At 59.9% G+C, this 13,546-nt stretch overlaps 1 protein-coding gene across 2 annotated transcripts; it reads right to left on the reverse strand.

The window, feature by feature from the left end:
* Window positions 1-785: 785 nt before the first annotated feature.
* Window positions 786-10,438, reverse strand: LOC140077724 (cholesterol 7-desaturase nvd-like). 2 transcript variants are annotated; one of them, XM_072125143.1, is made up of 7 exons: window positions 10,047-10,438; window positions 3,256-3,444; window positions 2,782-2,960; window positions 2,447-2,572; window positions 2,234-2,353; window positions 1,712-1,888; window positions 786-1,636 (listed from the first exon to the last, which is right to left on the reverse strand). In XM_072125143.1, exons 1-7 carry the CDS (start codon window positions 10,405-10,407, stop codon window positions 1,475-1,477), a joined length of 1,314 nt encoding a protein of 437 aa, XP_071981244.1. In that variant the 5' UTR covers window positions 10,408-10,438; the 3' UTR covers window positions 786-1,474. The 2 variants fall into 2 exon arrangements, with proteins under 2 accessions (XP_071981244.1, XP_071981246.1); XM_072125145.1 differs by lacking the exon at window positions 10,047-10,438 and adding an exon at window positions 8,312-8,436.
* Window positions 10,439-13,546: the final 3,108 nt, after the last annotated feature.

Raw genomic sequence — 13,546 nt, forward strand, 5'->3', positions numbered from 1 at the left:
TTTCCCATCAGATCCAAATAAGTTTAACTTATTATCATCACTAAAATACTCTGTGGACCCTTCTCTGTCCACTCCACGTGCTCTCAGTAGAGGGAAATCTGCAGAGTCGGCTTTCATTTCAAACGTTCTTAAAAGTTGAGACAACATATGAGACAAATCCTTACCTGTTGATGAATTGGCAAACAATTCCTGCTGAAGTGATGAAACAATTACCCATGGAGATTCTCTCATTATCCTTTTCTCTCTTGCATTTCTCTTTCGGGTGTGACCAACCTACCTGGGGGACTACAAGGAGTTTGTGAGGTTGTAAAAGGTACAAAACTCTAGAAATCACAGACTTCTCTTTCTGGCCATCAATCAGACAACCTGCTGCCGGAGGCTTTGGACACTTCAAAACATTTATACACAGAGGAGACTTCCTGCCCATTACATAGGGATTGTCTGATATTGCAAATAATCACAAAATCATCGCCTATAACTGGCAACAAAATGTAACAAAGCCGCTGCCAATTAAAACTTTTCTTCCAGCACAGCGCCCCGCCCCCTCTAGGAGGACATTGTATTTTTAGTGTGTGGATACAAATAATGACTTTTATAGAACTTTTGCTGATTATTACATCTCCCTCCCTCGTGCAGGGACTGCATCATGTTATTATATTGGATATTTTGCTTTACCTCTTATTACTTTCACACCCTTTTCTGTGTCACCATCAGGATGGGCTCTGTAGGAGCCTGCCGTAACATCCGGACTATCCCTCCAATCATCTATAGTGAAATCACATTGGTCAGATTTAAAACAGTCTTTATTGTTGAGTGGAGCGGCGACTCCAGGACACAATCCGTGTTTTCCTATTGGGATTAGTCCTGATCCAGTCAAGGAGACTGACTCCGCCCCCTGCATAGTCCTTGCTTATATTTCAACCACATAATAAATATTTACAACAAGTAAAAAAGAGAAGACAAGGCACATTTTGATGTATGGCACAAATTAATCCTAATTGAATTAAAAAAAAAAACCCACCCCTAGTGCTATCCTCCATCAGTGTACATTCCTAGAGTTCCTCAGGGGTGTGGCCTCCTGGCCCCACTCCCCGCCCCTACATTAAAGTAGTTTCCAGTCTGAACCGATTGATGCTTGGTAATGTCTGTTACCCACAATACTTCAGTCCAGTGCTTGTTTATTGGGAGCATCGCAGACCAGGAAGCGCCCCCCCTGTGGCACATTGCAGTAGTACTGGAGGAAGACGTGGTCTTTGTTCCACACATTACAAGATACAAGGCACTTTGAGCAAAAGGAAAAAAGCCTTCCAGGCACAAAAAGCCGCCCACTAAGGATTGCAATAGTGTGTCCACGCTGGTGCGCCCCCTAGTGGTGGTGTGTACAGTGCAGAAGTCTTTAAGCTTCATGTAAAAACAATAAATAGGTCACATCGCACTCTGCCGCCTGTCACATTGTTTGCTTTTTAATACGTTTTCACCAATCCAATCCGTCCTCTTGGAAGTTCAGTTTGGGACTGTTCTCGCTGTAGAACTGGGAATACCAGCGGCGGTGCTTCTGGATGGCGGCATCCTCCTTCACCAGCAGCGGCTTGGAGATGTATTTCTTGTTGTTCCAGATCATCACGTCGCGCTCAAACTGAAACCGAGACGACAACTTAGGTTCTATGTCTTCCTCTCTCCCGGGTCCATGGCCACCAGCACCATCACCTACCTGGATGCACTCTGCCTTCAGGATGAACTTGGGCACAATGGCAGGGATATTCCTCTGGTAGTAGATGCTGTGCGATACCCTCTGCAGCAGCGGCTCCACCGGTGTCACACAATGCACGATCATCCCCCGACCCAGGAAGGAATGACAGAACTGCAGGAGCACGATACCAGGACCGACCTGCCGAAGGGATGGACAAGCTGTGAGCAACAAGCCAGAGGAGGGCGCTATGGGGGACACATGATACCTGCTCTCCTCCTACAATCATCTTGGATGCAGCGACCTTAAAACCTCAACCCATGACCAACAGAGAAGTCACGTCAGGCCGTAGCCGTATGACTGTAAGAGGGCGAGAGCTGCTGCCGGGCCCCGAGAGCCATAGAAGAGTCATCTGCAGAGGCTGCAGGATTGACCCAACCTGTAACCTAATAGGGGAACCCAAGGGCTCCTCAGAGGCTGCCATATTCAGATGCCAAATACAATCAACCCCCCCCCCCCCTCCCCCCGTGGATCTACAGATCTTACCTGGCGGGCGACGACGTCCACATCCAGCAGGGAGAAGTGTTTCCCGAAGACCAGCGAGGCGTGCTGCACGAACATCTGGGAGCAGTGCTTGTTGGGGGGCGGCTCTGGCTCCCACCGCACCTGGAATCAGCAAACTCTGTGATGACCTCCCGTACAGACAGGGTCCCTATGGTATCACTACAACAATATGACCGCTCCCTTATCCCCTCTCACCTTCCACGTGTGCTTGAAGAAATCCCAGATCCCGGACTTTGTGTATCGGAGGTCCACACCACTCAGTAATCCGGGCTCATGGAGGAAGGCGAGGTGGGCGATGTCTGCTGCGTTCTCGGGGATCTCCTGTGATCAGAGGATAGATGAGGGTCACTGACCACTGGAGACCAGGAACACCAGGACTTCCCAGTCGTCCCCAAACCTGCCTTCTGCGTCCTAACACCATCAATTGCTCTCAGTTCTCAACCAATTTCACATCCATGAACCAACACAAAAGTTGCTCCGCATTCCTAGAGCGGGGACATAGCAGAGCCGGTGCAGGGGACATTCCTCACCTCGATGTGAGCGTTGATGTAGTGCTCGGTGCGCCCCCTGTAGATCCACTCCTTGCTGGTGATCTCCTCCTGCTCCGGGACGCTCCAGGTCGGCTCGATGCCATCGCAGTGATACCAGACAAACACCATGCCGTTAGTCTCGCAGGACGGCCACGTCTTCACCTTGGCGAATTCTGGGACTGTGAGAAGACGGAAGCGGTCAGGACATGGCACCATGAAGCCATCATGATAGCATGTACCTGACCCGGGGGCCGCCACGCCCCCACTACAGAGCGCGCACCCGACCCAGGGGCCGCCGCGCCCCCACTACAGAGCACGCACCCGACCCGGGGACCGCCGCGCCCCCACTACAGAGCACGCACCCGAAACCAGCATCTCTATGGAGGAGGACCTCCCCTTTAATAGAAAGATGTGTGCACAGGCCGTCTACTCACGTAGTGGCCACACGTCTGTCAGTGGGGGGGGGGGTCTTACCTTTCTCAGCATAGGGTATCCTGGCACACTTGCCATCCTCGCCCCGGAACTGCCAGCCATGGAAGGGGCATTCAATGCAGTCGCCGACCACCCTGCCTCCCACAGCCAGATTGGCGCCCAGGTGAGGGCAGTAGGCGTCCACAGCGTATACTTTGCCTTCCAAGGTGCGGTACACGGCCAGCTGCTCACCTGCAAGACAAGCACATCGACTAATCAGGACACAAGATGCCATCAAAACTATTTCTATGGCACCGCCATATTCCACAGCGCTGTACAGCTCATGGGGGGCAATAACTGGAATGAGAGCAGTGCATACCAAGAGGACAGCGCCCCCTTCTGGGTGGTCACCCACAGACCACACCAGGCAGGTGATGGGGCCTGATGCCAAATATTCCACAAGTGAAGCTGAGATGAGATCTGCCCCCTCCATCTCCTCAGCACAGGGTCAGGTGTAGGTAGGTCAGAGCGGAGGCGAGGTGGGTGCCAGCAGGGCAGACACAGCTAAGCTGAGGGTGCATGTGTGAGGATACACCACTGATCCTTCCCACTACCTCCCTTAAGGGTCGGCTCCATACCCCTAGTGGTAGGAGTCAGTCATGAAGCCCTCCGTGTAGAGGTCAGCGGGTCACTTATCTTCTGCCCCCAAGTACCAGCTCTGCCATGCAGAGGCACATGTGCACCCCCAGACGTGGCAGGTACATATATGCCATGTCCTGCAGTGCACAGCGCCGGGTGTGGTTGGCACAGATCCTGTGACTGCAGACGGAGGTGTTTACCCGCCGGTGCTGAAGTTCACTTTGCATCATTATACAGGTCAGAGGGCTGGAGGTCAGCGCCAGCACCATGGAGGGCACCGGACCTCACTGCTGAGTGTATATAGGGGGACTACAAGAGTTCTCTCCAAGCTACCACTGCCCCAGGGTAGGTACCTCCAGCGACCACCCTCCCACCCAACACAAACTGGTTCCACCAGATACGAGACCTCAGCGCAGAATAAACTGCAGCAACCCGACATTCCTGAGACATCCAGGAACAGGTTCTGCAGGAACGAGTGGGACAAAGGTTACTATAATGGGAGATCCCACCCTGAGCGGACCCTCACACCCAACACAGGCAGGGGGCACCGCTCCCACCCTGAGCGGACCCTCACACCCAGCACAGGCAAGGGGCAGTGCTCCCACCCTGCCCGGACCGTCACACCCAGCACAGGCAGGGGGCACCGCTCCCACCCTGACCGGACCCTCACACCCAGCACAGGCAAGGGGCAGCGCTCCCACCCTGAGCGGACCCTCACACCCAGCACAGGCAAGGGGCAGCGCTCCCACCCTGCGCGGACCCTCACACCCAGCACAGGCAGGGGGCACCGCTCCCACCCTGCCCGGACCGTCACACCCAGCACAGGCAGGGGGCAGCGCTCCCACCCTGCCCGGACCCTCACACCCAGCACAGGCAAGGGGCAGCGCTCCCACCCTGACCGGACCCTCACACCCAGCACAGGCAGGGGGCAGCGCTCCCACCCTGACCGGACCCTCACACCCAGCACAGGCAGGGGGCAGCGCTCCCACCCTGAGCGGACCCTCACACCCAGCACAGGCAGGGGGCAGCAATCCCACCCTGACCGGACCCTGACACAAAGCACAGGCAGGGGGCAGCAATCCCACCCTGAGCGGACCCTCACACCCAGCACAGGCAAGGGGCAGCGCTCCCACCCTGCCCGGACCCTCACACCCAGCACAGGCAGGGGGCAGCGCTCCCACCCTGCCCGGACCCTCACACCCAGCACAGGCAGGGGGCAGCGCTCCCACCCTGCCCGGACCGTCACACCCAGCACAGGCAGGGGGCAGCGCTCCCACCCTGCCCGGACCCTGACACAAAGCACAGGCAAGGGGCAGCAATCCCACCCTGAGCAGACCCCCACACCCAGCACAGGCAGGGGGCAGCGCTCCCACCCTGCCCGGACCTTCACACCCAGCACAGGCAGGGGGCAGCGCTCCCACCCTGACCGGACCCTCACACCCAGCACAGGCAGGGGGCAGCGCTCCCACCCTGACCGGACCCTCACACCCAGCACAGGCAGGGGGCAGCGCTCCCACCCTGACCGGACCCTCACACCCAGCACAGGCAGGGGGCAGCAATCCCACCCTGACCGGACCCTGACACAAAGCACAGGCAGGGGGCAGCAATCCCACCGTGAGCGGACCCTGACACAAAGCACAGGCAGGGGGCAGCGCTCCCACCCTGAGCGGACCCTCACACCCAGCACAGGCAGGGGGCAGCGCTCCCACCCTGACTGAACCCTCACACCCAGCACAGGCAGGGGGCAGCGCTCCCACCCTGACCGGACCCTCACACCCAGCACAGGCAGGGGGCAGCGCTCCCACCCTGAGCGGACCCTCACACCCAGCACAGGCAGGGGGCAGCGCTCCCACCCTGACCGGACCCTCACACCCAGCACAGGCAGGGGGCAGCGCTCCCACCCTGACCGGACCCTCACAACCAGCACAGGCAGGGGGCAGCGCTCCCACCCTGACCGGACCCTGACACAAAGCACAGGCAGGGGGCAGCAATCCCACCCTGAGCGGACCCTCACACCCAGCACAGGCAGGGGGCACCGCTCCCACCCTGACCGGACCCTGACACCCAGCACAGGCAGGGGGCAGCAATCCCACCCTGAGCGGACCCTGACACCCAGCACAGGCAGGGGGCAGCGCTCCCACCCTGAGCGGACCCTCACACCCAGCACAGGCAGGGGGCAGCGCTCCCACCCTGAGCGGACCCTCACACCCAGCACAGGCAGGGGGCAGCGCTCCCACCCTGAGCGGACCCTCACACCCAGCACAGGCAGGGGGCAGCGCTCCCACCCTGAGCGGACCCTCACACCCAGCACAGGCAGGGGGCAGCGCTCCCACCCTGAGCGGACCCTCACACCCAGCACAGGCAGGGGGCAGCGCTCCCACCCTGAGCGGACCCTCACACCCAGCACAGGCAGGGGGCAGCGCTCCCACCCTGAGCGGACCCTCACACCCAGCACAGGCAGGGGGCAGCGCTCCCACCCTGAGCGGACCCTCACACCCAGCACAGGCAGGGGGCACCACTCCCACCCTGACCGGACCCTCACACCCAGCACAGGCAGGGGGCACCACTCCCACCTTACATAACATGCACCCCCACCCAAGACTTGGGAACACTCTAGCATCACACAAACCCCCAAAACAACTCTTGGACCCCTTTAACTACTTATATGCCAGTTTATACCCAGAGTGCAGGTGATGGACCCATTCTGGATGTAGTAGTGCTGAGGCTGCGCAGGTGACACACCCCACTCTGCTACACCGGTCAGTTACTCCGTTATCTTCACATCTGGATCCCGTCTCTTAGGCAACGACTCCTGTAATGACCGTCTGACCGGTCGCCGCGTCCAGCACATCTCATAGTGACCATTATATAGACCCGCCCACAACTCAGCTCTGCTACATCTGTGTCATACCGAGATCAGCTGCTACCTGCACCCAACCAGCAAACTCCTAACCACTGTGTCTCCTGCACAAACCTGCTAATGTACCCAGCAAACTCCACTCTGCTACACCGAGCCCCGGTCCAAACACTCGCCCCGGCTCCTCCCTGATGCCAGTTCTACAGCTAAATAGATATAACAGAGTAATGCGGCGGATGCACCCTCCTCCTCTGTACTACACACATGCACCCCAGGGACACCACCTGCACCCTCCTCCTCTGTACTACACACATGCACACCCGGTGCGGCGGACGCACCCTCCTCCTCGGTAGTACACACATGCACACCCGTTGCGGCGGACGCACCCTCCTCCTCGGTACTACACACATGCACACCCGGTGCGGCGGACGCACCCTCCTCCTCGGTACTACACACATGCACACCCGGTGCGGCGGACGCACCCTCCTCCTCTGTACTACACACATGCACACCCGGGACGGCGGACGCACCCTCCTGCTCTGTACTACACACATGCACACTGGATGCACCCTCCTCCTCTGTACTACACACATGCACACCCCCTGCACCCTCCTCCCCTGTACTAAACACATGCACACCCGGGACACCACCTGCACCCTCCTCCTCTGTACTACACACATGCACACCCGGGACACCCCCTGCACCCTCCTCCTCTGTACTACACACATGCACACCCGGGACACCCCCTGCACCCTCCTCCTCTGTACTACACACATGCACACCCGGGACACCACCTGCACCCTCCTCCTCTGTACTACACACATGCACACCCGGGACACCACCTGCACCCTCCTCCTCTGTACTACACACATGCACACCCGGGACACCACCTGCACCCTCCTCCTCTGTACTACACACATGCACACCCGGGACACCACCTGCACCCTCCTCCTCTGTGCTACACACATGCACACCCGGGACACCACCTGCACCCTCCTCCTCTGTGCTACACACATGCACACCCGGGACACCACCTGCACCCTCCTCCTCTGTGCTACACACATGCACACCCGGGACACCACCTGCACCCTCCTCCTCTGTGCTACACACATGCACACCCGGGACACCACCTGCACCCTCCTCCTCTGTGCTACACACATGCACACCCGGGACACCACCTGCACCCTCCTCCTCTGTGCTACACACATGCACACCCGGGACACCACCTGCACCCTCCTCCTCTGTGCTACACACATGCACACCCGGGACACCACCTGCACCCTCCTCCTCTGTGCTACACACATGCACCCTCCTGCTCTGTGCTACACACATGCACACCACCTGCACCCTCCTCCTCTGTACTACACACATGCACACCCGGGACACCACCTGCACCCTCCTCTGTACTACACACATGCACACCTGGGACACCACCTGCACCCTCCTCTGTACTACACACATGCACACCCGGGACACCACCTGCACCCTCCTCCTCTGTACTACACACACGCACACCACCTGCACCCTCCTCCTCTGTACTACACACATGCACCCCCGGCCACCCCTCCTCGCCTGTATTACACACATGCACCCCCGGCTGACACTGCTCTGGGCAGTACTTACCGCACAGCGAGGTGTTGTGCACGGCCCCGGGCGGCAGCAGGTGGGTGTCCAGCACCTGGTAGCAGCCGTTGGGGTACACCGGGGGTAGGTCTCCCTTATTGCGCCTCCTCCGCACCATGTTGGCGGTGTGTACTACACACATGCACACCCGGGACACCACCTGCACCCTCCTCCTCTGTACTACACACATGCACACCCGGGACACCACCTGCACCCTCCTCCTCTGTACTACACACATGCACACCCGGGACACCACCTGCACCCTCCTCCTCTGTACTACACACATGCACACCCGGGACACCACCTGCACCCTCCTCCTCTGTACTACACACATGCACACCCGGGACACCACCTGCACCCTCCTCCTCTGTACTACACACATGCACACCCGGGACACCACCTGCACCCTCCTCCTCTGTACTACACACATGCACACCCGGGACACCACCTGCACCACCCTCCTCTGTACTACACACATGCACACCCGGGACACCACCTGCACCCTCCTCCTCCTCTGTACTACACACATGCACACCCGGGACACCACCTGCACCCTCCTCCTCCTCTGTACTACACACATGCACACCCGGGACACCACCTGCACCACCCTCCTCTGTACTACACACATGCACACCCGGGACACCACCTGCACCCTCCTCCTCTGTACTACACACATGCACACCCGGGACACCACCTGCACCCTCCTCCTCTGTACTACACACATGCACACCCGGGACACCACCTGCACCCTCCTCCTCTGTACTACACACATGCACACCCGGGACACCACCTGCACCCTCCTCCTCTGTACTACACACATGCACACCCGGGACACCACCTGCACCCTCCTCCTCTGTACTACACACATGCACACCCGGGACACCACCTGCACCCTCCTCCTCTGTACTACACACATGCACACCCGGGACACCACCTGCACCCTCCTCCTCTGTACTACACACATGCACACCCGGGACACCACCTGCACCCTCCTCCTCTGTACTACACACATGCACACCCGGGACACCACCTGCACCCTCCTCCTCTGTACTACACACATGCACACCCGGGACACCACCTGCACCCTCCTCCTCTGTACTACACACATGCACACCCGGGACACCACCTGCACCCTCCTCCTCTGTACTACACACATGCACACCCGGGACACCACCTGCACCCTCCTCCTCTGTACTACACACATGCACACCCGGGACACCACCTGCACCCTCCTCCTCTGTACTACACACATGCACACCCGGGACACCACCTGCACCCTCCTCCTCTGTACTACACACATGCACACCCGGGACACCACCTGCACCCTCCTCCTCTGTACTACACACATGCACACCCGGGACACCACCTGCACCCTCCTCCTCTGTACTACACACATGCACACCCGGGACACCACCTGCACCCTCCTCCTCTGTGCTACACACATGCACCCTCCTGCTCTGTGCTACACACATGCACCCTCCTGCTCTGTGCTACACACATGCACCCTCCTGCTCTGTGCTACACACATGCACACCACCTGCACCCTCCTCCTCTGTACTACACACATGCACACCCAGGACACCACCTGCACCCTCCTCTGTACTACACACATGCACACCTGGGACACCACCTGCACCCTCCTCCTCTGTACTACACACATGCACCCCCGGCCACCCCTCCTCGCCTGTATTACACACATGCACCCCCGGCTGACACTGCTCTGGGCAGTACTTACCGCACAGCGAGGTGTTGTGCACGGCCCCGGGCGGCAGCAGGTGGGTGTCCAGCACCTGGTACCAGCCGTTGGGGTACACCGGGGGTAGGTCTCCCTTCTTGCGCCTCCTCCGCACCATGTTGGCGGTGTGTGCGCGGCTGCGGCCGGGCTCCGGGATGTAGCCCACATCGTCCGGGCTCCGCAGTAGCTCCAGAGGCCGGGACAGCGCCCGCCAGCCCCAGCACAGGAGCGGCAGCAGCAGCGCGGCCAGGAGCGGGGCCCGGGGCAGGAGAGGCAGGAGGGGCAGCAGCAGAGCCCCGGCCCCGGCCCCCAGCGCGCACAGGGCGGACAGCGCCAGCAGAGAGCGCGGCACCGACTCCATCACCTGCCGACACCTGACTGACAGCCCCGCCCCCGCCCCGCCCTCTTATACCTGCCGTCTCCACAGTAACCGCAGCGGCGCCGCCTCCATGGCAACCGGCACCTGCGCTACGTGCTCCGACTACCAGCCGCACCACGTGACCGGGGGGAGGCGCCGCCTGGCGGGAAGAGTGCGGGAACAGCAGGAGCAGCAGCTTATACACAGACAGGAAGGGGCATTGTACAGTGTGAGGGGCACAGGAAGGGGCATGGTACAGGGTGAGGGGCACAGGAAGGGGCATTGAACAGCGTGAGGGCACAGGAAGGGGCATGGTACAGGGTGAGGGGCACAGGAAGGGGCATTGTACAGCGTGAGGGGCACAGGTAGGGGCATTGTACAGCATGAGGGCACAGGAAGGGGCATTGTACAGCGTGAGGGGCACAGGTAGGGGCCTTGTACAGGGTGAGGGGCACAGGAAGGGGCATTGTACAGCGTGAGGGGCACAGGAAGGGGCATTGTACAGTGTGAGGGGCATTGTACAGTGTGAGGGGCACAGGTAGGGGCATTGTACAGGGTGAGGGGCACAGGAAGGGGCATTGTACAGCGTGAGGGGCACAGGAAGGGGCATCGTACAGCGTGAGGGGCACAGGAAGGGGCATTGTACAGGGTGAGGGGCACAGGAAGGGGCATTGTACAGTGTGAGGGCCACAGGAAGGGGAATTGTACAGCGTGAGGGGCACAGGAAGGGGCATTATACAGCGTGAGGGGCACAGGTAGGGGCATTGTACAGCGTGAGGAGCACAGGAAGGGGCATTGTACAGCGTGAGGGGCACAGGAAGGGGCATCGTACAGTGTGAGGGCCACAGGAAGGGGAATTGTACAGCGTGAGGGGCACAGGAAGGGGCATTGTACAGCGTGAGGGGCACAGGTAGGGGCATTGTACAGCGTGAGGAGCACAGGAAGGGGCATTGTACAGGGTGAGGGGCACAGGAAGGGGCCTTGTACAGCGTGAGGGCACAGGAAGGGGCATTGTACAGCGTGAGGAGCACAGGAAGGGGCAATGTACAGGGTGAGGGGCACAGGAAGGGGCATTGTACAGGGTGAGGGGCACAGGAAGGGGCATCGTACAGCGTAAGGGGCATTGTACAGCGTGAGGGCACAGGAAGGGGCATTGTACAGCGTGAGGGGCACAGGTAGGGGCATTGCACAGCGTGAGGGGCACAGGAAGGGGCATTGTACAGCGTGAGGGGCACAGGAAGGGGCATTGTACAGCGTGAGGGGCACAGGTAGGGGCATTGCACAGCGTGAGGGGCACAGGAAGGGGCATTGTACAGCGTGAGGGGCACAGGAAGGGGCATTGTACAGGGTGAGGGGCACAGGAAGGGGCATGGTACAGGGTGAGGGGCACAGGAAGGGGCATGGTACAGGGTGAGGGGCACAGGAAGGGGCATCGTACAGCGTGAGGGGCATTGTACAGCGTGAGGGGCACAGATAGGGGCATTGTACAGGGTGAGGGGCACAGGAAGGGGCATGGTACAGGGTGAGGGGCACAGGAAGGGGCATCGTACAGCGTGAGGGGCATTGTACAGCGTGAGGGGCACAGGTAGGGGCATTGTACAGGGTGAGGGGCACAGGAAGGGGCATTGTACAGCGTGAGGAGCACAGGAAGGGGCATGGTACAGGGTGAGGGGCACAGGAAGGGGCATTGTACAGCGTGAGGAGCACAGGAAGGGGCAATGTACAGGGTGAGGGGCACAGGAAGGGGCATTGTACAGGGTGAGGGGCACAGGAAGGGGCATCGTACAGCGTAAGGGGCATTGTACAGCGTGAGGGCACAGGAAGGGGAATTGTACAGCGTGAGGGGCACAGGTAGGGGCATTGCACAGCGTGAGGGGCACAGGAAGGGGCATTGTACAGCGTGAGGGGCACAGGAAGGGGCATTGTACAGGGTGAGGGGCACAGGAAGGGGCATTGTACAGCGTGAGGGCACAGGAAGGGGCATGGTACAGGGTGAGGGGCACAGGAAGGGGCATGGTACAGGGTGAGGGGCACAGGAAGGGGCATCGTACAGCGTGAGGGGCATTGTACAGCGTGAGGGGCACAGGTAGGGGCATTGTACAGCGTGAGGGGCACAGGTAGGGGCATTGTACAGGGTGAGGGGCACAGGAAGGGGCATTGTACAGTGTGAGGGCACAGGAAGGGGCATTGTACAGCGTGAGGGGCACAGGAAGGGGCATTGTACAGCGTGAGGGGCACAGGAAGGGGCATTGTACAGCGTGAGGGCACAGGAAGGGGCATTGTACAGCGTGAGGGCACAGGAAGGGGCATTGTACAGTGTGAGGGGCACAGGAAGGGGCATTGTACAGCGTGAGGGCACAGGAAGGGGCATTGTACAGCGTGAGGGCACAGGAAGGGGCATTGTACAGCATGAGGGCACAGGAAGGGGCATTGTACAGTGTGAGGGGCACAGGAAGGGGCATTGTACAGTGTGAGGGGCACAGGAAGGGGCATTGTACAGCGTGAGGGCACAGGAAGGGGCATTGTACAGTGTGAGGGGCACAGGAAGGGGCATTGTACAGTGTGAGGGGCACAGGAAGGGGCATTGTACAGCGTGAGGGCACAGGGAGGGGCATTGTACAGTGTGAGGGGCACAGGAAGGGGCATTGTACAGCGTGAGGGCACAGGAAGGGGCATTGTACAGTGTGAGGGGCACAGGAAGGGGCATTGTACAGTGTGAGGGGCACAGGAAGGGGCATTGTACAGCGTGAGGGCACAGGAAGGGGCATTGTACAGTGTGAGGGGCATTGTACAGTGTGAGGGGCACAGGAAGGGGCATTGTACAGCGTGAGGGCACAGGAAGGGGCATTGTACAGGGTGAGGGGCACAGGAAGGGGCATTGTACAGGGTGAGGGGCACAGGAAGGGGCATTGTACAGCGTGAGGGGCATTGTACAGCGTGAGGGGCACAGGTAGGGGCATTGTACAGTGTGAGGGGCACAGGTAGGGGCATTGTACAGGGTGAGGGGCACAGGAAGGGGCATTGTACAGTGTGAGGGGTACAGGGAGGGGCATTGTACAGCGTGAGGGCACAGGAAGGGGCATTGTACAGCGTGAGGGCACAGGGAGGGGCATTGTACAGTGTGAGGGGCACAGGAAGGGGC

The sequence above is a fragment of the Engystomops pustulosus genome, chromosome 9 (genome assembly GCF_040894005.1).
Source record: "Engystomops pustulosus chromosome 9, aEngPut4.maternal, whole genome shotgun sequence".
Lineage (NCBI taxonomy): Eukaryota > Metazoa > Chordata > Amphibia > Anura > Leptodactylidae > Engystomops > Engystomops pustulosus.